Below are 24,162 nucleotides of genomic sequence, written 5' to 3'. Positions count from 1 at the left end.
GCCGCGCGGCCGGGCGGGACCGCCCCACCCCCGCCCGGCCCACCGGGCTCCGGCGGCGGGGCCGCGGGCTGCCTCAGCGGGGCAGCGGTTACGCGTGTCCCCACCCCCCGCAGGCCGGGCCCCCGTGCCCGGTAAGTGAGCGGCGGGGCGGGGCGGGGCCAGCTCCCCTTTCCCCGCAGCCCGGTGGCACGTGCGCGGCGGGATTTAACTGCGGGGGGGGAGGCGCGCAGCCGTGGGTATCCCTCGCACGGCTCCGCGCCGCGGTGGGGTTATTCCGGGTGACGGAGGAAGCCGCAGCCGTGGGGCCGCCCCGTCCCTGGTCCTGTCCCCGGTCCCGCCGCGGCCCGAGGAGGAGCCGCGCACTTGCCCCCTGCCCGTCTCCGCGCCGTGGGGCCGGCGGTGCGGGCAGAGCGGTCCCCGCAGCATCCCGCCGGCCGGGCCGCCGCTGCGCCGGAGCCGTGAGTACCGCCGGGGCACGGCCCTGCGCCCCCTCCGCTGCCTCTCCTGGCGCCCGGGCCCCGCGGGAGCGCCCCGGGAGGGGTTACTGGGGGGTGGGGGCAGTGGCAAGAGGATCCTCCGGCAGAGCTCTCCATCACTCCACGCCGCTGCCTCCGCGCTGCCGGTGGCCTGTCCCCCCGGGAGGGCACGTTTCCCGGCCAGAGTACGGCGCAGCGCGGCCGGGGGAGCCCCCGGCTGCCTCGGCCGCTTCGTGTCCGCGCCTCGGCGCTCTGGCCGCTGTGCCAAGCGCGGTCTGTGTCCCCGTCCTCCGCCAAGTCCCGGAGAGATCCTTTTAGTAACGGGAAAACCCGCAGCTTCAGAGCCTTTGGAGAGGCTGGGGGCCCTTTGGAGAGGCGGGGGGGCGGGGAGAGCCGCAGGGAGGTCTGGCATCGCGGTTTTACTCCCCCTTGGTGGAAGCACCCGGGCTGCTCGGTATCGTTGGCTGTGGGGGAGCTGAAGGGCACAGGGAGAAATGTCGCCTCAGGTTTTCTGATAGCATGACGGGGGGGGAAGCGGGAGGCAGCTTTATTCTGGCCTCTGCAGTGGCTGTGAGGGCAGAGGGCTCTCCTTGAGCTACAGCATCTCTGTTGGCGGCGGTGGTCCTGGGGAGCATCAGGCTGGAGCAGGCAGCTGGTCTGGTTCTGCTGGCTGAGCAAATGCCTCCCTCCCTGAGGAGCGCTGGCCCTGCAGCCTCGGCTGCCCTACAACAAGGCAGAAACACAGCGGCTGGGTGGCTGTCCCCGCGCTCTGTGCGTCAGTACACAGCCACTGACTGACCAGGCTTTTGTGCCAAGCCAGAAAACTGCAGAAACGGTGGCTGCGCTTCTATGGAGTTGCTTTGTAAAGGAAGCCTGCTCTTCTCTGACTTCAGGGGCTACTGTCCAATGAGCGCTGTCTCGGGGCACGCTCTGTTGCTGGAGACCACAGGGAGGGAGGGTTAGTTCGGGAGTGATTCAGCAACATGTGGATGTTCAGGTGCTTTTTTGGTCCTGACAGTCTGCAGGTGCGCTAGGCTGCTGCAGGTAATTTCTTGCCCCTAGGACAGGATACAGCTCAAATGAGTCTCGGGGAGCTGCTGCCCTTTCTCAGTATGGATGGTCCGAAGGCAGAAGCTGCATTTAAGGATGGGAGGAGGGATGGGGCCTACGCAACACATTTGGGGTGTCTGTGTGCTAGCGTTTTGCACCAGGAGTGCTGGTTTGTTACGAGTTCGCTGTTTTGTGGCTCGCTGACACTTGAATGTACTTTGGTTATGATCGTTACAGCCAAGCAAACGTCTCTGTGGAATCTTTCCCCTGTGCACCCCAAGTTTCTCTCCTGGCCCACAAGCATCTGCTGGAAATACTTTATTCATCATGGCAGTGAGTAAGACTCTTAAGGATCTTGGGTGTAAAGATCTGAGTTTCCTTCCTGAGAACTGACTAATTCATGAATCACAGTAAAATCTAACTCAGAGTGGACCAGGAGCTGGCAGATGGAGCAGTCACCTGCTCTCTTGGCTTTATAGTCTAGGATCCAAATGGAGTCACTCCTTGGCATCTTGGGTAGCTAGGATGGTCCCTTATGCTTTCTGTCAGCTAAGGTCAGCTTGGTGAGGGTGGCAATGGAACCTCTTTGTGCTGCCAGCCTGTCTGGTGGCCATCCAGCCTTGCTCTCATCGGCACCAGTCTGGGTCTCTGTAGACGGAGTGGCATGTGAACGTCAAGGCAGGTGTGCTCCAAAGGCTGGAGATCTGGTGGGGAGACTTTTTTGGGTTCAGGTTTTGCTTTGCTGCATTTCAGGCTCAGCAGCTCAAAAAAAAAAAAAAAAAAAAAAATCAAACAGCCATGCTGAAAGTCTCAGTGTTGGCTTCTGCATTTTCTCAGGTGCTGGAGCTTTGCCTCCGAACCCTTAGGCAAGCTGGGCTTGGTAGGCTTGAGAGGCTTCACCCTTTCTACCTGGCCTGCCAGAACTGGCTACAAAGCACATTACCTCCTCTAAAGGATATGACTCCTCAGGGACAGCTCCTTCAGCTGAAATTCCCAGGGTCTGGGACCCGCTGGCCTTGGCGAGCCCCCAGTGTACCAGCAAACTCAAGGCCATTACGTCACATGCTCCAAATATCTCAGTTTTCATGTATGTGGCCTGTGCTGCTGCCTGCAAGAAGATGTGAGGGAATTCTCTTAATCATTTTCTGGCTTGAAAACAGGTTCCCGCTGCTCCCCAGTGTGAAGTGAAGCACTGGGCTTGTTTGGAAGAGGAAGCACATTCTGCTTATGTGGTCCAGTACGTCTACATTGCCAACCCACGCTATGACTGAAGCTGGCAGGAGGCTTTGTAAGCTGTCCATAAACGTGGCGTGGGCCACGCAGTTTCTGCAAAATGGATGAGGACAAGTGCAGCTGGTGACCTCCTGGTTCAGAGAATCACTTGTGAGCAGTGCTTCTCAGGGCATCGGCACTAGCATTGTTCCCTGGCTTACCCGTCTGTAAAAGATCTGCTCGTCCAGAGCCTGTAGGCCACGCTGCCTCACATCATGGAGTCAACTTTTCCTTTAGAAGCTGAGCAGTAGCTCGTGCTGAGTCTCACCGAATTCATCCCACTCATTTGACGTCAGGGCATTGCTGAGTGGTAGCGACCTGTTCTGAGCTGGCCTGCTGCCACCTATTCAAGACACCATCACCTTGCACAGCGGACAGGTAAAGGGCACAGTCCCCTTGGAGTAGCTGCTGGCCAAGGATGTTGCAGAGAGGGAGCTCCTGGGCAAATTTACGAGCCAGGAATATTGAGATCCTCTGATACAGACTGCCTCCAATGACCTGAGCACTCTCATCTGTCAGTTTACCTGTCTGAAAAATGAGCTGGGCACAGAGACGTCTGTCATGGTGAAGACTAGAGGGAGATTAGGAATACCACAGTGATGGGTAGCACAGCTGAAGCTGTTAACTATCACTCTGCTGCCTGGAGAGGAGACTTGCTTGATGCTGACATGTAGAGGTTTGGCACTGCTTGTGCCATAAAATAGCACTGGTTGCAACGGTAGCTCCTCTCCTGTGTCTGCAGGGAGACACTGGGAAGGGGGAATTGAGACGTGACCCATATTTCCAGTCCTTGACTGAGGCAAAGGCCTCCTTGTGCTTGTATTTTGGTGCACTTTGTGGTGGAGTGTAGGAACCACTGTCTAATCCCAGTGCATCTGGAGACCTGCAGATTTTGCTGAGCATCTCAAGGCCTGAATTAGTTTCCATTTCTTGTTTCTCCCTAAACTGGGAATTTGGCAGTCCCAAACCTGTTTGGGTCCTGACGCTTAGAACCAATTATTTAATGTCCCAAATGTTAGCACAGATGCCTCTACATCCCTCAACCATGGAGTCCTGCTTGGAGATGCTGTGATCCTCCGAGTGCAAAATACTGAAGGCAAAAGCTGAATTTGAAGATGTCTGCAGGAAGAGTTGCTGCCTGTGCAAAGTGCGTGTGAGAGGGAGAAGACTGTGTACGCAGAGAGGCACTAAGCAGGTTTGATACCCTTGATCTCTTTCAGGTGTGGGAATGTCCCAATGCAGGCGCTGAGGCCTTGTGCTCTCTGCCCTCTCAGCTAAAGCACTTCTGAGCGTGAGCGGGCATGATTGAGAGCCACTCTGAGCTGAGTTTCCAAACAAAACTCCCCAGGGGAAAGAGGCTTTAATTAGAAAAGACCTCCAACCTTCTGTGTGCACCAGAGCCGATTGATTACAACCCACTGAGTTGCTGAAAGACACTGACTAGGTCAATGTGCTGAGTGCCCTTCTTGCCTGAAGCCAGTGCTGTCTCTGTGCTGTAGAGCTGGCAACTGTGTGCAGTTTTTCTTCGTCCTCCCCACCCCCTTGCTGAGGCTCCACATCCTCTCTGGCAGCTTGTCACTTCTCTGCAGATGTCTAGACAGGAGGATTCAGTGCGTGTCAGTTATGCCTAATTCATTAAAAAAACCCAAACCCTACTGAGAGCTGGGGATTCTCAGTCCTGCAGACTCAGCTCTGTCTGCGGTGCCCTGTGCTGCCTTGAGGCTAGCTCGGAGCAGATTAATTCCACTGATCAGCAGGAGCAGCGCTCACCTCACCCTCCTGTCCATAGCAAGGGGGCTTGGGGAATAGAAGGCAAATGTGGTCAGGGGCAGTGCTGGCAGTGGGAGCAGAAAAGAGAGGAGAGCAGGTGGAAAGAAGCATTTTGGCTGAGGTGCATGCTCCTAACCTCTCCTTGCAGCTCACCCCACCTGTGTGTTCTTGGTGTGCTTATGTCCTCCGTTGTGTCCATCAGGAGGCAGCAAAGGGGTGCAAGGTGTCAGAGTCCTCAGTCTAGCAGTCTGCTGTCAGCTTCCTAATTCTACTGTCCCTACTGCTGCCTCTGAAGGCAGAGCTGGTGTCAGGAATGACAGCTCCCATTGCCACATTAAGGCACATTTCCATCAGTATTTGCAGTCCTGACCTCTGTATAGGTGCAGCTCTAAATCAGCCTTCACAGTAGCTCAGAGTAGTTCAGAGCCTCTAGTTCACTTGCTGGTCCTGAACCATTAGGTCCCTCTGCTTCCTCACAATTGCTGGCTCTTCTAGGCTGAATGCACAGTTAACCTTGTATTAGAAAGATTGGATGTGAGCTGCTGCATGCTGTCAGTATCTGATTTCCCTGGATGCAGGTAAAGTGCTACAGGGGCTGAGAAGGGACTGAACCCCTAAGTGTTGTGTTGAGGGGACAGAGTCATCTGTCTGTATCAGTGGTGCTGATGGGACAAGTCCTGGTGGGGACAATTCCTCAATTTAGTGGCTGCTCTGCATCTGAGTCCTGGGTTTAGACAACTGGATGATTTCCAATCCTCTTTGTGTTTGCTGTGGGGAAGGGAGCAGGAAAGGTAAGAATGCAATGTATTTTGTGATGGGCAGTGCTTGGCCCTCTGAAAGAAGCAAGAATTTCGAATAACCAAGTTAAAGGTGTAAGGCCAGTGTATGTCTGCTGTAGCTTATGAAGACAACAGCCCTGGTGTCTTAGATATGCCTGCTGCAGGAGGATTACTGATGCAAAAATACTGCTAGTCATCTGGTAGTTTAAAGCTTCTTGTTAGACGTCGGCTTCAGAGCCACGGACAGGGTTCAACAAAAGGGGTAGCTCAGCCAAATTAATGCGGCCTCCACAAAGCAGTAAGGTGAAAATTTGCAGGCCTGTAGTGTACTCGGCTGCATCTCTGGATGCTGGTACGAGCTGTATGAGTGGTCTTACTTTGCAACAGCATAACAGCAGCTATTGTTACTGCCAGCTCAGCTGTTTGTGTCCCTTGGCTGGTGACTGGTGACGGGAAGGAAGAGTCTGCAGGAACACAGGAGCACATCTTCTTCCCAGCCCTGCTCCCAGGAGAAAAGAAGCTATTTGTCCTTGTATGCACACCCCCGCACACAGCTGGGCAGGGGCTCTTGCCTGTCCCCCCTTAGGCTGCCCCAGTCTAGTCCTGCCCTGATCTTTAATGTGTATTTCGTGTTTCAGTTCTTTGGGAGAGTGCTGAATTGCCCGAGGCTACTTACCAGCAAATGGCCTGTGACTCCTCTTAGAGGGGTTAAAAATCAGAATTCTGATTTCTAGTGTGGGGGAGATGGAGATGCACTTGGAAGCAGCGATTCCTGCCTGTGACTCTACTGTCAAGCTCCTTCTTCCCCAGGTGTCTGTGCTGTTGCTCGGCCCCAGGATGAGTTCTGCTGTGCTGTTGTGGAAGGCACTGCTTTGGCTCCACCACCCGGAATAGAGATCTGAAGCTGCAGGGCACAACAGAGTAGCACCTCCAGCAGCCCCTTCCTGCCTGGGGACAGGGCCAGAGGAGGTCTGCAGGCAAAAAAAGGACTTTTTGCCTGGGAGACAGAATCCCAGCACCAAGAAGTGGGGGAAAACTGCTCCTCTGAAAGGGGAACTGGCAACACGGTGCTACCTTATTGACCTTGTTTGTGCTGCCCTTTGCTCTGTTAGCGCTGTGACATGCTGGGATAGAGGTGAGTGCCAGCAAGGACTTGATGTCTTATCCTGAAGGTCTAATGGCAGCCTTCTGTGGGAGATGCAGTGCTGTGCACAAAGCAGGGCTTTGTAGCTGGTTTACCAGAAAAGAGGTGCCGGAATATCAGCATAGGGGTAGGGCACACATGGAAGTGATGGATTTAAGCATGAATGTATGTCAGGACTAAGGGCATGTCACGCCTTACAGTAGGGGATGTCACCTTATCCACAGCAAAGACTCATCCCCAACATCTGACCAGCTGTACAGGATGTGTCTTTGCAGTCTCCTAGCCAGCCTGGCAGACACAAAATCTCCATCCAGGCTGTCAACAAAAAGCCATTCTCCAGGGCCTTCCTGGGGAAAGGGCAGGCTCTGAACTTTTCCCTGGAGGATACTCTGTTCCCTGTTTATTGCTCAGCATGCTTCTTTTCACTCTCAGCAAAATATGTTTTTTTGTGCAAAGAGAACAGACCTCCCTTTGGGCAGGGATCATTTGCATTAATTAACAGAGCTGTTATGCATGGCCACGCTCTGTTGCATAGAGGCCAAACAAACGCCTTCTTTTTTTTGTCATAACCTAAGAGTTATTACAAGTCAACCACCGCATCCATTATAGCTGATGCGTAACACGTGCATTCATGCTGCTGCATGCTCCACAAAAGTGGGCTTGTATTTACTTCCCCCCGCTGGAGCTCTGGACACTGCTTTACTGTCTCTTGAGGTCCAGGCACTGTTCCTCATTAATTATATCTTAGCGGTGCTCATAGACCTTCATTTCCTGGGAATGAAGTTTTACAAGGAAATAAGGAGTATTCAGTGCTGCCAATGAAGCTGAGAGTTTGGGCACGGGGAGCGGCACAAGCAGCAGTGGGGTGTCCTTTCCCTTTTTCCCCACTGATCATATTCTGATCCATTAAAGCAAAAGAGTTCTGGTGGGAACAAGTTATTGCAGATTAGAGGGGACACTGGGAAGTGGGACTGAAGGGGCTGTACCCATGGCAAACCTCAGGCCAGACCCATGCCAGCGCTCCCTGTGCTTTGGAAGGGTGACCTTTTCCCAAGGTGGGTGAGTGAGCTGCTCTTTGAGGGAGGGATGGCTGAAGCTGTAGTGAAAAACCATCAAGCAGAGCTGGTTCAGGCTGCCTGTGGGTCAGGTCAGCTATGGGCTGTCCCCTGGTGTGTGGATGCTCTTGGGAGCCTGGTGGCAGTGCGGTGACTGGGATGGCATCTCCCTTTGGCCCTGCTCCCTGCTTGGTCACATCAGAGACAGTGACGTGGTGGTGGAGCTCAGGGTGCCGCACAGCGGTGTGGGTGAGGGAGGCACCAGCCCTTCAGAGCTCTGTGAGGTGCATGCCATCCCTTGCTGTGACAGTAGGGTGGTGTGGGTGGAGAGGGAGTGAGCAATAGCTGGTCTCTACCCCTTCGCCGGGGGAATCATTGCAAGGAAAGATGATGTCACCCTTGTCACTCTGCATTTGCACTTCTTCAGAGTTGTGCAATGACTCAGTGGCAGGGCTGGGAAGAGAGCCCAGCACTTCGGACCCTCTTTGGAAATGTGTTTGATTACTGTGATGCCAGTGCATTGGCTATAGCAGCCTTCAGTCTGGTCTGCTCTCTGTGTCTCTCCCCTGACCGCTGGAGCGGAGTTGTGTGCTCCCCCTGCCTGGCTGGGGTGGCAAACCTTTCCTCAGAAGTCTCCAAGAGCACAAGGAGAAGCAATCCCATCTTTTTCCTGCTCTTCTGTCCTGTCCTATGTTGTCCCCCCCCGGGTCCTCCCACCACTGTGGAGCTGGGAGCTCCTGTCCCTGGCTACCAGCACCCAGAACAGGTGGTGCGAGTGCCCTCAATTAGAGCTGGGGCATGATTAAATACTGATGGGGAGAAGTATGCCTCAGTAGTGCATTACAAAGGTAAACCAGCTCAAGCAGGTCTGGAAGACCCTCAGGCTTGCAGCTAGGGAGAGGAGTAAAAGCAAGAAGGCGCTGTCTGTGCCACTGAACCAGATCTGGGAAAGGAGCTCTTGAGCCCAGGTAGAGATGCTAACAATTATAAACCACTTTTGTGCAGGCAGCTCTCATCCAGCAGTGTCCATGCACGTGAATTAACACACTGAGGGTGCCCTAGAGATGTGGCAGCTTTCTGAAAAGCTCAGCTGAGGGGTATTGGAAGAGAGGGCCAGTTAGCTCAGGGTTTCTTCTTTCCTGTCAAGGGCACAGTAGCATCCTACTCATTACTGGAAAGCATCAACAGGTGTTGCCTTTGTTGTGTGCCCGTGAGTCTTCCCTGCTGACAGTGAAATGAGGAATCTCGTATCACGTGGGATGATACAAATAGAAGAGGGCATTGCAGGCTTCTCTCCTGCTCAGGAAAGATGTTTATTCATCTTTTTTCCTCCCCCAGACTCTAGTACATGTTACAATTGCTATTTAAAAACGAATAGATAGCTGCATTCGGGGCTGAGCCGGTACAGCATGGTAGATTTCTATTTTTAGGCTCAGCACGGCTGGCAATGTGTAGGTGTCGTGAGGAGCACAGAGACTGAGGGGATTCTCTCACCGCAGGGATGCGGGGGTAGGCGCACGAGTGCAGCACACGGGCTTTTTTTTCTTCAAGCTGCCTTTTTCTCCTGCTTCCTCCTCCTCCTTGCTCCTGCTGCTCAGTCATCCTCTCTTCATTCTCCCACCTCTCCTTCTGGTGCTGCTGCAGGGGGACAGTCAGACGCCTTTCAAAACACAATGAGCAGCCTAGATGCAAACAGAATGGAAAGAGAAAATATCTTTGCGCAAATAAATGCCATTATTCCTTGATTTAGGCAATGTTTGAGTTCTACAAGCCGATCAAGTTCATACTGCTGTTCCCTGCCGGGGCTGTCCCAGATTGTGTGGAAGGACTGTCCCACTCCATGCTCAGTGGCGTGTAGGTGTGCATGCAGACTGAGTTCTGCATTGGGTCCCAGCGGCCTGATCAGCATCACTGATCTTAGCTGTCCGTTTCTTCTGTCAGCCTTGTCAAACCAAAACTACCTGAGGTTCAAAGTTACCCCTTGAAGGACAGCCAGGGTCTCAGCTGGGATGCTTCCAGGGAGATCTAGGAGCTCTGTGTTGCCCAGATCACCTGCTAGGCCAGCGCTGAACAGGAGTCTGTGGTGCTGGAGCAGGACTGTTTGGTGCAGCCTTGAGGCTGGGTGAGCCTGGGTAGAGGATGCTGGAGGGAAGTGGAGATCAGGATATTAAAATGCGTGTTTCCCATTCCCTAACGGACCACCTGGGAATCCCCAGCCTCTCCCCAAAAAGGGGCTTGGAATATAAAATGGCAGGAAGAGTTGAACCCCTGGTCTGCAGGAGTCTGGACTGGGACTGTAGAGCTCTGTGCTGCAACTGCCTTTGCCCACTGCCTTATCCTTCTGAATTGTGTGGGCACAGGAAAGACAGCAGCTCTCCAAGCTGAACTTTTGAAGGCAGATGTATTCATTACAAATCTCCTAGCATCTTCTGGAAGCTGGAAGGGAACAGCCACCACTTGAAGAGCTGTGGTCCATAACATTGCTCTTGGAAGTGTGCCTTGTTAGGCAGATTTGGAGATGGTTACATATGTTGTAGAGCAGTACCCTTCTGAAGGCAGGTAAGGAGGATTTCGATCCAAAGATGAACACAGGTGGGAAACAGTGTCACAGCTGAGAAGAGTCTGAGCATCGCTTTCATTACTTGTGTTCCTCCAGAGGCTATGTCCTCCCCATCACGGGTTTATGAGCCGGATGATGTTTCCCCGGCAGGGGCTGCTTGGGTGGGAGGTGTTCTTGAATGGGGTCTTTGAGCAATGGCAGGTATACTTGGGGACAGTGGGAAATACCGGGGGCTAGAGCTATTCCTGCTTGGGTAATGCTTTGGTTTTCCTCCGTATCAGTGCTGGTGAGAAGGGAAGCACACCATCTACTACCTGCAGCCATGGAAGGGGGTGTGCAGCTCCTCAACCGTGATGGCCACAGCATCTCCCACAACTCCAAGCGGCACTATCACGATGCCTTCATGTGCATGAACCGCATGCGTCAACGCGGGCTGCTCTGTGACATTGTGCTCCATGTGGGCACCAAGGAGATCAAGGCCCACAAGGTGGTGCTGGCGTCATGCAGCCCATACTTCCACGCCATGTTCACAAGCAAGTAGTGTCCTCTCTTTCCCATGGCCAGTTATCTCCCGCTCTTCAAACCCTCTCCTCTCTGCAAGCCCCCTTTTGTTCTGCTCCCTATTCTCACTGCCCTACCCTATGGAAATGCGGTGCTCGTATGTCAGTTCTGTGAGCAAATGCAGTTGAACGTTCCCCATTTGAGTCCCTTCCGTGAAGCCCTTTGCTCGTAACCCCCCTCATGGGTATCTTGATGCCCATCCTGCAGACACGGACCCCATTCCCTAGAGTATATTGCTGCTTCTCCTTATTAAGAGCTGGGCAGGAGACCTTCCTGGGCTGTCATGCGGGGCTGTGGAGGTGGATGTGGCTTGTTCCATGCATGGTCAAGTCTTCCTGCGGGGAGACAATCCTGCTGTGGGACTTTGTCCATGTCTAATGTCTGTGTTGCCCCAGATGAGATGAGCGAGAGCCGCCAGACCCATGTGACTCTGCACGACATTGACCCACAGGCCCTGGAGCAGCTGGTGCAATATGCTTACACAGCTGAGATTGTGGTGGGCGAGGGGAATGTACAGGTAGGAGCTTACCCCAAAATCTGTCTTCTCCACAAAGCCATTCTGTACAATACTTGCCTCCTGGGGACTCTTCTTTCCTTCTGCTCAACACTTTCAGCTGTTGTTTTGTGATGGCATCTGCATCTAACAGTGGTCAGGGAGTTCATTTGCTCCCCTGTGCCCAGAGGGGTGGCTCCGGTTACTGCTGTGGCTGGGAATGGCTCCTTGGGGCACTATGCAATGGCCAGGTCTAGTCCTGAGCATCTGCCATTCTTCTGCCATTTCCTGGCCCTGTGGGGAGTTACAGGTGCCCTTCTCAGCTGTTCTTTAGCTTAGTCCTGTTGGAAACAAAGAATGCTTTGTCCTTTATGCGCTTGTGTGCCTGAAGGTGCTCAGTAAGCCTGTTCTGTTACTGACTTGCAGTGAGACAAGGGTGAAAATGGTTTCCTTGCCCTGGAAACTCTCTTTTCCCTCATTCTTTTTCACTGCCAGACACTTCTTCCTGCTGCCAGCCTGCTTCAGCTCAATGGTGTGCGGGATGCTTGCTGCAAGTTCCTACTCAGCCAGCTCGACCCATCCAACTGCCTGGGGATCCGGGGTTTTGCTGACACGCACTCGTGCAGCGACCTCCTCAAGTCTGCACACAAGTATGTCCTCCAACACTTTGTGGAGGTGTCCAAGACGGAGGAGTTCATGTTGCTGCCTCTTAAACAGGTGAGGTCCTGATGGGAGTGTGAAGGTATGTGTGTGACAAGGCTTTTTGTGCTCTGTCCTGGAAGGCACAGTCTGTGTGTCAAGAGCCCAAGGAACCTGCACTGAGGGGACAGGGTTTGGCAGGAAAATGTATCCAGATTCTGTGCTTTGGTCCTCTCCATCCAATGGAGAGACAGTATGTGGGAAGAATGCTGTGCGTAAGCTTAATCCCATGTGAAATAGGGATGGGAGGGTAACACGGAGGATAATTGCTGTTGCTGGCGCTTGCCATGTGAGCTCTGGGTACACTGCCCTCTCTCCAGGGACACAGCACAAGGGAAAAGTCCTGGCTGCCCTGGTCACATACCCGTGATGTTTAATTCAGCGCTCAGCTAATGTTTCCTGCTGCTCTTCACGTGGTGCCAGTATGGCCCCTGGCTCATCGCTCTCTGTAGGGCACTGTGCTGTGCCCTGGCCTGGAGGCATTCCCAGTCCTTTCTCTGCATCAACTGACCCTGTATGGTCCCTTACCAGGATGCATACACCTCCCTTTGTCTGTTCCCGGGGCAGTGGGGTTTGTGGCAGCGAGGGGAGGGTATGTATCTCCACCTGCTCCAGCTCTGTAGTCCTGGGCTGGTGAAGTGAGTGTGCTGGGAACAGCCAGGGCACCTGGCTCTATCCCATGAAATATTGAAGGGACGTGTGCAAGCAGAGTCGGCTGCCTGATCTCACCGATGCTAATTGGAAGTGTCAGGCATTGCAGCAGCTTCAGACACAGAACCGGGGGAATGAACCAAGAAAGATGATCGAGGGCAGAGCTGTCTCCACACCAGTGCTGTGAGGAGAGGAGACACATGGCTGCACCTGCCTACTTTGGGAGGACCTGGTTGCTCTTTGGGTCCTTCTGCATCCAGTGGGAGACTAGCTGTACACCCCTCATCTGCCAGCATCTACAGGAGGCAGGGGCTCTGCCTCTGACAGCACTGTTCTGCTGGGCCAGTTACCTGGGGGTGTGATTGTGTCCCTTCCTTCCCAACCATACCAACCAATACTTGCCCTTTCCACCCCACTCTGCAGGTGCTGGACCTCATTTCTAGTGACAGCCTCAATGTGCCATCAGAGGAGGAGGTATACCGGGCTGTGCTCAGCTGGGTCAAACATGATGTGGACAGCAGAAGACAGCATGTCCCCAGGGTGAGTCTGCTGAGGAGGATGCCCTGGTTCTGCCCACCTGCTCCGAGTGCCCGGCCTGAGTGGACACACAGCTGATGGAAACTGCAGGATGGCCAGAGGACAGCAAACAGGTCCTCGCCATACCGTTTCCAGTCCAGGCGTAGATGAGGGTGTGGCTGAGAAAGTTCAGTCTCCTAGAGTGAAGTCCAAACTACTGACAAATCCAAGGGGGATGCCCTGTCTGACCCCTGGCAGCTTGGGCATGCAGAGCTCTGGGAAGGGTGTGGGCAGCAGGAGAGATCAGCCTTGCCTGCAGCCTTCCTGAGCTTTCACATGCATCCTCAAACCAAAAGCTCGGGCAAATTTGAGCAGGGACTTCTTTTAGCTCATGCTTTTGCATCCCTGCATCTGCATCTTGCAGCATGGGCCTGCGATCCTGCCTGCCAAAGGTGCAACTGGAGAAGACATGGTTAAGCCCTTTCCTGTGGGGCTGCCAGTGCTTGCACAGCATGGGCACCCTCTCACGGACGGAGCCCTGACACGGACGGAGCCCTGAACTGCAGTAGAGGCTGTTGGTGCCTCCAGCAGCCCTGGCTTCCTGAAGTCTCGCTCCTCTCATGCTTCCAAGGTGGTAGCGGCAGGAGGAAGCATCCCTGGGTGTCCTCCCGAAGGCTGGGACTGAGATGGGGCAGGATGAGGAAGACTCTGTCTGAGGGTTCCCACCTGCCCCAGGGGTAGAGGAGTTCTGTCTACACCTTTGCTGGTTGTGTGCACTCAGACATCCCTCCTGTGGGCAATGCAACATGGGGTGTGCTGGGTGGGAGGGGACTGGTGTCTGCGGTGAGGATTGTTACTTGTACCATCAGATCTGGAGGAGGATGTGAGTACCGGCAGCAGGCAGGGGGGGAATCTGTGGGACCTGTCACAGCTAGGCTGAGGGCTCCTGGCCCTGCAAAGATGTGAAAGCTAATGGTCCAGGCTCCTGCCAGGGTCCCCAGGGTTTGCAGCACTGGCATAAACCTTTCTCACCCTGCCAGTGGAGTTTAACTCCTCTCCCCTCAGCTTATGAAGTGTGTGCGGCTGCCCCTGCTGAGCCGGGACTTCCTCATGAGCAATGTGGACACGGAGCTGCTGGTGCGGCATCACTCGGAGTGCAAGGACCTGCTGATCGAAGCCCTCAAGTACCACCTCATGCCAGAGCAGAGAGGGGTCCTTAGCAACAGCAGGACGAGGCCACGGCGTTGCGAGGGGGCCAGCACTGTGCTGTTTGCTGTGGGTAAGGCCCTGCCACATGCTCACATACGTGCGACCCCCTTCCCAGGGCCTTTGGACTGTTGTTTGCTCTGTTTGCCATCCCGTGTGCAGGTGGGGGGAGCCTGTTCGCCATCCATGGGGACTGTGAGGCCTATGACACACGGACGGACCGGTGGCACATGGTGGCCTCCATGTCGACTCGCAGGGCCAGAGTGGGCGTTGCTGCCATTGGGAACAAGCTGTATGCTGTGGGCGGGTAAGGAGGGCATGGGAGGTGTGCGCAGGGAGCTGGCAGGGCTGCCTTCGGCACCTGCTGTACAGAGCCGGCAGCAGGAGCGGCACAAAGCTGCTCTGGGAGCAGAGATGGCCAGCAGAACCTCCCAGGGCCAGCCTCCGGACAAAGCAGCCCGCTATCTCTGGGTTACTAACTGGGCACAGCAACTGAAAACTATTCTGTTGCCCCTGCAGTTTGGAGCAGTGAGTTTGCTAGTTCTCAGTTTGGTGGTGGCTACGTCCTGGACTTGTGCTGTTTCCTCCCGTTTCCCTTAGCCCTACGCTGCAGGCCCTTAAGAGCCTGCCCCCTCCCCAGCCCGCCGGGCTCTGCGACCCGCGGTCTTCGCAGACCCCCAGGAGAGCCCTGCTCGGGGCTCTGCGCTGCCAGCAGCTGCTGTGGGGCGCTCTGCCTCGAGGAAGCTGGGCAGCGGAGAGGGGTGGTGACAGGGACACCAGCAAAGCTGTGCTGTCTAGGCCCTTGGTCGTCTCTAGCACAGCGGGACAAGCCCGCAGCCTCACTTGCAGTCCAGGCTTCACAGCTCTTAACGCATTCTCCCTTTTTCTCCCTGCAGCTACGATGGGACCTCTGATTTGGCCACAGTGGAGTCCTACGATCCCGTCACCAATTCCTGGCAACCTGAGGTATCCATGGGCACCAGGAGGAGCTGCCTGGGTGTAGCAGCGCTTCATGGGCTTCTCTATGCTGCTGGAGGGTACGATGGGGCCTCATGTCTGAACAGGTAGGGGATTGTCTTGCTACAGGCTCCTCCACTGCTCTTGCCTGCACTGGCCTTGGTGCTGGGTGCCTGGGGGAGCCCACGAGGCCTGCTCCTGACAGATGGACTGGCCCCAGAGTACATGTCTTGCGATCCAGCTATGTCTTCCAGTGCCTTCCAGGCAAAGTTTTTTGCGGGGAAAACCCATTTTGTAGCCCTCTGTCACAACAGAACACAGCCTTTGTCAGTTCTTCCCTCCATTTTCCCTATCTATTCCCAAGCTTCCTTGGGAGCTGCCCCTGAGGGCCTGTGTCAAAGAGCTTTGACCTGGGCTTTGCCAGTGTCACACCTTATGTTCCTGTGTCCCTGCCTGCTGCAGCGCAGAGCGGTACGACCCTCTGACAGGCACCTGGACATCCATCGCTGCCATGAGCACGAGGAGACGCTACGTCCGGGTGGCAACACTAGGTGGGTGATGGCATGAGGACCTGGCTGACTTCTGTGCAGACTGTCTCTTGCATTTCTGGTGGTTCCTTTTCATGTTATTCAGTTCCAATTCCCACCCCTTCTTCCTAGATTCCCTAGCTGTGAGTCCCAGTAGCCCAGCCATTCCTCTGCGATGTCCTGACATGCTCTCTGCCTCTGCCCTCCTCCTCAGTCTCCCTAGTGTAATTGTGTTTCATCACATTCTGCAGGCAACTCATGAGGGAACCCAGAACTTGTTCCTCAGCTCCTTTGTGGCCCTTCCATTTTGGAGCAAGAGGGCTGGCTGTGGATGATCACCTGTCCCTAGAAAGGAAAAGATAACCTTATTACTCCATCATTACAAAAGCAGGACAGTCCTTTTGATGGAGCTTGATGATCCAAGCGGTGGTGCAGGGCCAAAACTCTCTGCCAGGGGTGTCACAACACTAGGTGCAATGTCTCCTGACTTGGTTGAACGAGTTCTGTCCCTAAGGAGGGTGCAGTGTGAGAACCACTTCATTGTTTAGTGCAGCTATGGGGTTAATGCAAGTATGACTCTTCACCCTAGCAGGTGCTGGACCTCCCTGGGGATGCCAGGTTAGCATGCTGTTCCCCACCATCCCAGGGACTGCTGTGCAGTGTCCCAGTGTCTCTGTGGTGCCTCTCCCCTGCCTTGTTCTCTGGTTTCAGCTCTCAGTGCTGACTCAGAGGTTTCCTTCCCTCCATCACCAGCTCATACTCTCTGCCTGCCACAGCCTTTATTGCCTTCCCCTGCTCCAGCCTCTGCTGCTAAAAATAACCAACCCATTGCTCTGGTGGGGAGCACTTGCAGCTCCCATAATGAGGAGGTCAAGAAGTGGCAGGCGAACGAGCTCTTTGGGAAGCTTGCAGTGTGGCAGAGAAATTGCCTGATGAATATTTCACAGTGCTCCTGCTGCAAGGGGAGGGGGAGCTGGGGGAGCCCTGCTGAGAGGAGCTTGGCTGCCTGGGGAGCAGGCGGCACTGCAGCTCAGCTGATACCTGTGCAAGAGCTGTGGGAGGCTGTGCTGGGACCGGGGCCGTGCTCTTTAGCTAACTCCTGTGCATGTGTGACTGTCTTTGCAGAAGGCAACCTCTATGCTGTTGGGGGATATGACAGCTCATCCCACTTAGCCACAGTAGAAAAGTATGAGCCCCAGGTAAATACGAGAGAGAGCATGCCTGATAACCCTTTTCCCTCTCCCCTCCTTATGCGTGCCTGAAAGGGCCCTGCAGAAAGCTGAGGGCTACACAAGTTGCTAGAGAACTTAGCAGACAATGAGAGATCAGGTACGCATGGTTTCTTGGAGCTGCCATAGCTTATGATGTGATTAAGTGATTAATAAAGTGATTAAGACCACTTCCTAGCAATGTATTGCAGCAGCAGTGGAGCAGACAGCGTGCCCACAGGAGCCTGCTCAGCACTGACCTGCCTGCCTCCTTGAAGACTTAAGCCACCGTGCGTGACTATGAGATGGAGCGGGTATCAGCCCCTTCCCCAGCTCTTTGGCAGGGCAGAATATCTGGGGTGCAATCCAGAGCAAAATGAGCCAAAGCTGCAGGCTCGGGGTTATCTCCTTGAGGTTGTCAGCTGCCAGAACACTATCCCCATTGCCTGTAGGCCAGCTCAACTTCTCGAAGAGGAAAGGCTCTGGTACGTGCCCTGAGCTTTTTCCAGCTTCCAGATGAGGTCCTTCCCTGCACGCACATCCAGAGCAGTTAGAAGGGGTTGTGGCAGGCTAGGGGCATGTGTTGGGCCTTGGATCTCTCAGCTCTATTAAGAGCAGGTTAGATGACTGCAAAAAAGATCAGAGAGGGTCCTGGAGGTTTTTCATGAGCTGTCAAGCCACAGTTGTGGCTTGTACAGTTTTGAAATAGATACAGCTCAACTCCCGTGACTGGGCTGGCGTTCATCTGTGACATGACTGGTGGCCTGGCACAGGGATCTCTGCTCAGGCCCCTGGGCTGGCAGGGCTCCTGCCAGCTGTGGCTGTGCCTTCCCAAGCCAGTCGGCAGTGGCCTCCCCTGGAGCCTGCAGCTTTTCTGCTGGAGAGCCAAAAGGAGAGAAGTTAGGTCCCCCCAGCAGTCTTTTTGGGGGAAGGACTGTTATCTGAGGAGCTGTGTGGTTACCACAGGACTGGTTTGGCAGGGCTACGTAGAAAATTACTGGCTCACAAACAAACGTTGCCTCTTCCCAGATCAACACCTGGACGCCCATTGCCAATATGCTAAGCCGCCGGAGCAGTGCAGGAGTGGCCGTGCTGGAGGGGATGCTCTACGTGGCTGGTGGCAACGATGGGACCAGCTGCCTTAACTCTGTTGAGCGCTACAACCCCAAAACCAACACGTGGGAGAGTGTGGCACCCATGAACATCCGTAGGTAAGGAGCTCTGCCGCTGCCACAGTCCCGAGCTGCAGGGGAGCTTCAGCTCCTGCAGTCAGGAACAGGGATCCCATCTCACCGAGAGCCCTGCCATGCTTGGCGCTGCAAACCATTAAATGCAGACCATGCCCCAGGGCTTGGCTAATGCTGCAGTTGGCTGGCTCTGTGCTGCCTGCACAAAGGCAGCCAACACTCCCTGCTGCACTGCGAGGGACTGGTACGCATGTGCCAGGAGGGCAGAGCAGGGACATTCTGCAGCAGGTGCTTTCTGCAAAGGGATTTATTCTTGGCAGTCTCTGTGGCCATAAAGAATCAGGTGGTGCAGCTAGCTGAGGCCATGTAGGAGATGTTGCTGGGCTGTGGGAGGATTTAAGGCTTGGAAGTCCAAGGATTTTAGGCTCCTAGGGCCTGTTACTTAGAGGTGGTCCTCCTCTAGCAGGAGGAGGGTATCAGAGTGAAGAGAAAGATCTGAGGCTCTGTATTGCACTCTGCCACTGACTGACGGAGCACCAGTAGTTCATTTTCACTGGGCATTTGTGAGGCTGGACACTCCCTTTTGTGGGATGACAGAGCTCTGGCCGGTTCCTCTGAGGTGCTGAGCTCCCCTAATGCCCCACATACACCGTGTTCGAGCCTCACACCCCTGTGGTCTTTTCATGGTCATTCCAGGAGCACCCACGACCTGGTGGCCATGGATGGGTGGCTGTATGCAGTGGGTGGCAACGATGGGAGCTCCAGCCTCAACTCCATTGAGAAGTACAACCCCCGTACCAACAAGTGGGTAGCAGCCTCGTGCATGTTCACACGCCGCAGCAGCGTGGGGGTGGCTGTGCTGGAACTCCTCAACTTCCCGCCCCCCTCCTCGCCCACCTTGTCCGTGTCTTCGACAAGCCTTTGACAAAGAGTCAGGATCTACTTTACCTCAAGGGGACAGGGGTGCCTGGCGGAGTGCTAGGCCAGCATGGCCCGCCCCGCGGGGCAGCCGCTCGCTGTAGGAGGAGAGTGAAGGTACCGGCTGCTGCCTCCAGCCCCAGCACTCCTGCAGACCCCCGGAGCTATCCCCACTCCTGGTGCACACATCGGATCAGCACGACTACAGCAGTTAGAAATGTGCTTCCTGGACGAGCACCCTCCTTGTAGAGGGCGAGGAGAGGGGATGCTCTCTGCTCTGTTCAGACTCATCTCACCACTCACCCAAAGGGCGTATATTTTCTTTGGGGAGGGGAAACTTTAAACCATTGCTGCTTCTTGGATTCACGTGATCCAGCCGGTGCCACACATATGAGCACAGCCAGCCTTGGAGGCTTCCAGGAGTCCAGTGGGGTGGCAGAGGTGGACAGCACTCCTCGCAGGGACATGGCTGAATGTGCAACTGCTCCTCTGAATGTCACTGTAGCCAAACTCTTTACCAAGCCTATTGTGCACTGTTAAAGACTCTGAGGCCACTGTATGGTTCTCAATGGTGTCTAATTGATGCCTTAAAATACACAAACAAAAGAAGCCCAGCTACGGGACAGCGTCTGGAGGAGGTGAGGTTTGGAGACAAAATTGGATGCAGCATCCTGAACCCTCCAGCATCTCCATACTCAGCTGGCCCCACCTCATTCACTAAGATCCCAGCTGACCATTGCTCTGGGGAGTCCCCAGCCAGGCAGATGGGTTGAATGACCTTGTTTGCATCCATGCCATTGCTGTCCCAGGTTCAAATGACTGTGCGGCTGCCTACTCCCTGCACGTGGTCCTGGTTCACAGTTTGGCTGGGAACAGAGCAGCCTGTTTGCTGTTCCTCTCTGCAGAGCAGATTCTGAGTTCATGGAAAGGTATTGGTTCTTAAACAAGGACAGTCTAGCCTTCTAAATGAGGATTGCCTGGCATTACTTTTTTTTTATTGTTAATTTTTTGCCTTTTTTATTTGAATGCTAATATTTTAATTTTTAATTACTTCATAGCCCTTTATTTTTTACACTGTTCTTGTATTCCCCATCCCATCTGCTTTTAAGGCAGCAGAAGGGATGCAATTGCTTTCTCATTTGTTGATGAGATGATGACTGTGTCCTGGAAGATGTTCTCTATAGATGTGTGGGGGTGTGTGCGTGTGTGAGATACTGTATTTACAGTGAAAACAGCATGGAAGGGACCATTTGCAATTAGTGACTCCCTGGCAATTAAGCAACCACTTTAATGAAGTAAAGGTTGATAAATTAGTACTGTAAGTCACAGGTCTGGCCTAGACCCACCTGTGCCATGGAACCTCTTGGGTGGTGTTTTCAGTGCATATGCTGTAGGGTGCATGTATGAGCCTTGAACTGAGACATATTATCAGGTGTTCTCCACGTTACATAGGAATGACTCAACCACTGGTACCTCAATAGTGTTCAAATGTAGCATTGGAAACATGGTCTAACTGTTTTGAACTCATTCCTTTGTCCTTCCCCCCCCCCCCACACACCTTCTTCTCATTTGTAGAGTTCAGATTTCACTTGTTACGGTATTCGCTGGCCTAAATTTTCTAGTGGCTAGAGATTTCTTCTTTTATCTTTTTTTCGGGGTGAAAGGAGAGTTTGAGATGAGACAGGGACTCCCCAGCTTAAGACAATTTTTATGGCAATCTGATTTCTCCTGGACAGGTGCCTGCATGTTTTACAAGCCCACTTACAGTGCCTAACGTTGGACACCTGAAATTACCAGCAGCTTCTGAAAATCTGGGCTGCTTCTCCCCCAGCCTCTTCCCCAAGAACAGTCTGGGCCCCTCAGGCTCAGGAGGCCTTTTTGGCTTTTGGAACAGACTCTAAATCTGCTTTTCATTCTTCTCTCACTTGTCAAGCCTCTGCCCCAGCCTGTCACAGCTTGGCAGCTCTCCCAGTCCTCTGTATTGCAGAGGTCCCTGTAAATGTCTGGGCTCTGCTAGTGCAGGTTGCCTCCTGGTCAGCACCCCAGTAGGGCTGCCCTAACTAGGTGACATGAATCTGCTCTGTTCAGAGTAACGATGAAATCGGTGACGTCTGCCCTGTTGCGTGCGTGTGCCTACGCATGGGCAGGCTCCCACTCCTTCCCATCCCATTCCTGTAAGCAACATCAGGTTTTTTGTCTTCTGCTGGACTTGTATCGGCCAGCACATTCAAGGTGCCCCTGGCTCTAGGGACCTCTTTGAAGGAGAATGAGCCTAAAAGCCCTACAGCCGTGTCAGAAGTGGAAGGTGCTGTTGCTGGGCTTTGGCCCTGTATGCCAAGGTCCTGCTGAGGACCTGTGTGAGGAACGGCGAAAGGCCGGTGCAGCCCAGCCAGCTGCCGAAGGGCACAGAGGAGCAGCGCAGGGACTGCTGAAGGGAGGAACGGGGCTCATTTCAGACACGGCGTGAGTTGTTACAGCAGTGGCTCGGCATCTGGTCCAGCTGTGGCCACTGTAGTGTGAAGGGGGGGCTGCTGTCTTAGAGGGGTGGCAGGCAGGCAAAACCCGGGGGGGAAGCTGGCAGTGCAGCAGGCTGAGGAGAGTTCTGCGCCACACGCCCTTGGCCCCAGTGATCTTCAGCAATGTACACTACAAACGATGCGCAGTGCTGTCCTGCCTCGAGGGTCAGCAAAAGGGGCAGTGTGGCTCCTGTCACCCACCGGCTGGGTCCTGAGCAATATCACCACTGAGCCTGTTCTGCAGAAGCCTGGGGAGGAGGGAGCCTTTTGTGTCTCTGATGTACTAACTATGCAGATGCTCACTGCTTTCCTGTAAAAGAGAAAGAAGGAAGGAAAGGGCAAAATAGTTCCCCAGCAGCTTGCAGGGGTCTGGAGCACCCTGACCCACACTGTGTGGACACGAGGTGTCAGCATCTGCCCTGGGAGATTCCAGGGTGGAATTGCTTCTGGTGCTGCACAGCCCTTGCCGAGGAGGAGGTCTCGGAGGGGCTGTGTGTCTGTGTCTGTCTGTCTATGCGTAGTTCCCCGTCTGAGGGGAGGAGAACTGTCAGCTGTGTGTGGCTTCTCTGCCAGTTTTAGTTAGCGATGTCTCACCCAAGATGTTATTTGTGTGATCTCCCATGTGAGCTTTTCCCAGCTGAGGAGCACCCCTGAGCGGGTGGCTCCAGGCTGTGTATGTTGATGTGTTTTGCCCAGGGACCTGGGGTCGGTCTGCCATGAGACAGCAAGACCAGGCAGGAGCCCTTCCCCCCCAACGTGGGGGGAGAGGTTCGCTTGGCCTTTCTGGTAGGCAGAGCCGGTCTACTCCATGTCAAACTGTTTCACTTTGATTTCTCTGTAAGTTATCTGACTTATTTATGTGGAACTTTGTTTCTCTGAATTTTTTGCACTACATGGGATTGGGGAGGGGATACAAGCAATAGAAGCCAACATGTACAATAAAGACATTTTCTTGAATACTGGATCCTGCCTCCTGCATCCTTCCTTCTCAGTTCTCCGGCCCTGCTCCTGTGGAGGCAGGGAGCTACTCTCTGTGTTGCCCTGTGCAGAGGAGGGGAAGGAGCCCGAGGCAGAGGATGTGCATGGCAGGCTGCTGCACATCTGTGCCTAAGCAGCCGCCAATGAGATCTCATCTGCCTGGGTGCAGCCGCTCCAGGCCTTGAGGCATTTGCGCAGAGCAGGGACAGGTACCCATCCAGGGGCCGTATCAGGCTGGCCCTGCCGTTGTGAACGTTAGTCAAGGAGGCCAGAGGAGCCAAAGGCAGCTTTGAAGGCACTGCTGCACTACAGGTGAGCTAAAAGGAGTGGCTTTCAGCCCAGGTCCCAGCCCCACGCGCAGCTGGCTGGTGCTGGGTGCCTGGCCGGGAAGATTGGGGTCCTGCAGATAAGGTGCTTTGTATTCCCAGAGAGGGTGCTGTGCTGGGGCTGTCCGCTGCTCTGTGCGCCTTCACCCTGCCCCAGAGAAAGAGCAGGGCAAAGATGCTGATGGTGTTGGAGACAGCAGGAAAAGCCCAGCCCAAGGGGCTTTAGAGGCAGACTGATTTACACCTCTTCCCACAGTTAAATTCTAGTTTGGTCTCCCAAGGACTCCCAGGGCTATTGACAGCCTTCCCCTGCAGTGAAAATGAAAACCAGATGAGAAGCACCCTCCTTTACCTCCAGTTGCCACGTGCATCTTGCCTGGGGGCAGGTGTTGCCTGGGGGCAGGCGTAGCTGCTTGGCCCTGTTCAGCAGCCGGGAGGCTCTGCAGCAGATCAGATCTGCCTTCCCTGGCTGCTGCCAGTCACTGCTGCCTGTGGGGGAAATACTAAGCCGATTTCACGGTGGTGGGAGTGTACAGGGTCAAAAGAGCATTGAGAAGCTGCATGGCAACATCCCATGGGACTTGAAAGGGCACTTTCCCATGCATGTGTACTGCAAGCCCTGCAGTTAAACCACGATGCCAATACAGCAGGCGTGCCAGACTTGGCTGTAGCCCTGCCATGTCCTCTTTCTTGCTGCTCTCTAGGCTCTTGCTTCTGTTTCGGCTTCTATAAATAACTACTGTGCTGTAAAAGTCTTTCCAACGTCTGGAGCCTAACTGCTTCCCCACCTAGTTCAGGCCCTCCTGGAAGCAAAGCAATGGGAGTCCGGGAGAGCGGTTTGCCCTGCAAGCAAGCCTGTGTGCCCAGCATGCAAAGAGAGCCAACTGTCCTCAGCCACCGGTCACAGCTGGCCCTGCCAGCTGTGCTGATGTCACTGGTGTCCCCGTGAGCAAGATGATGCATATTTGCAAGACCTGCAAGAACAGCAGGAGAGGGACAGCTTTATCACTGTTTTGAGCTTTATTTAGAATAAACATATTAGAGAAATGGCACATTTCTGATCACAGTGTTGACCGTGTTAGCCATGGATCTTAAGAGGAATCATACTTTTCCTGAATAAAACACAGTTGTTGCTGTAATTTTTGGTCTCTGCCAGGAGGTGCTGGGACGTGGCTTTGCTGTTGGATAGTTGTTTCGCAGCTGTGCAAAGAGAACAGAGCTTGCAGAAGCACCCTGCCATAAAAATTACAGAGTTTCTGATAGGGGCCCTCTGGAGGGGTGTCCTGTTGCTTTGCTTGGCCATGAACCATTCG

The 24,162-nt window shown here is 54.3% G+C and overlaps 1 protein-coding gene across 6 annotated transcripts; it reads left to right on the top strand.

The window, feature by feature from the left end:
• The first annotated feature begins 3 nt into the window (after positions 1-3).
• Positions 4-22,507, top strand: KLHL17 (kelch like family member 17). 6 transcript variants are annotated; one of them, XM_040587010.1, is made up of 12 exons: positions 4-131; positions 10,388-10,639; positions 11,063-11,184; positions 11,656-11,877; positions 12,934-13,050; positions 14,092-14,305; positions 14,395-14,539; positions 15,129-15,296; positions 15,652-15,740; positions 16,842-16,915; positions 17,954-18,135; positions 18,808-22,507. In XM_040587010.1, the coding sequence occupies exons 2-12, from the start codon at positions 10,429-10,431 to the stop codon at positions 19,034-19,036; spliced, it is 1,773 nt and encodes a 590-aa protein (XP_040442944.1). In that variant the 5' UTR covers positions 4-131; positions 10,388-10,428; the 3' UTR covers positions 19,037-22,507. The 6 variants fall into 6 exon arrangements, 5 of the variants coding, with proteins under 5 accessions (XP_040442944.1, XP_040442943.1, XP_040442941.1 ...); XM_040587009.1 differs by lacking the exon at positions 4-131 and adding an exon at positions 217-458; XM_040587007.1 differs by lacking the exon at positions 4-131 and having other exon boundaries at positions 466-10,639; positions 15,129-15,269.
• The last annotated feature ends 1,655 nt before the right edge of the window (positions 22,508-24,162 follow it).

This window comes from Falco naumanni, chromosome 3, assembly GCF_017639655.2.
Source record: "Falco naumanni isolate bFalNau1 chromosome 3, bFalNau1.pat, whole genome shotgun sequence".
NCBI classification, from domain to species: Eukaryota; Metazoa; Chordata; class Aves; order Falconiformes; family Falconidae; genus Falco; species Falco naumanni.
Note: the sequence above shows the minus strand (reverse complement) of the source record. Positions and strands in the feature narration are given on the sequence as shown.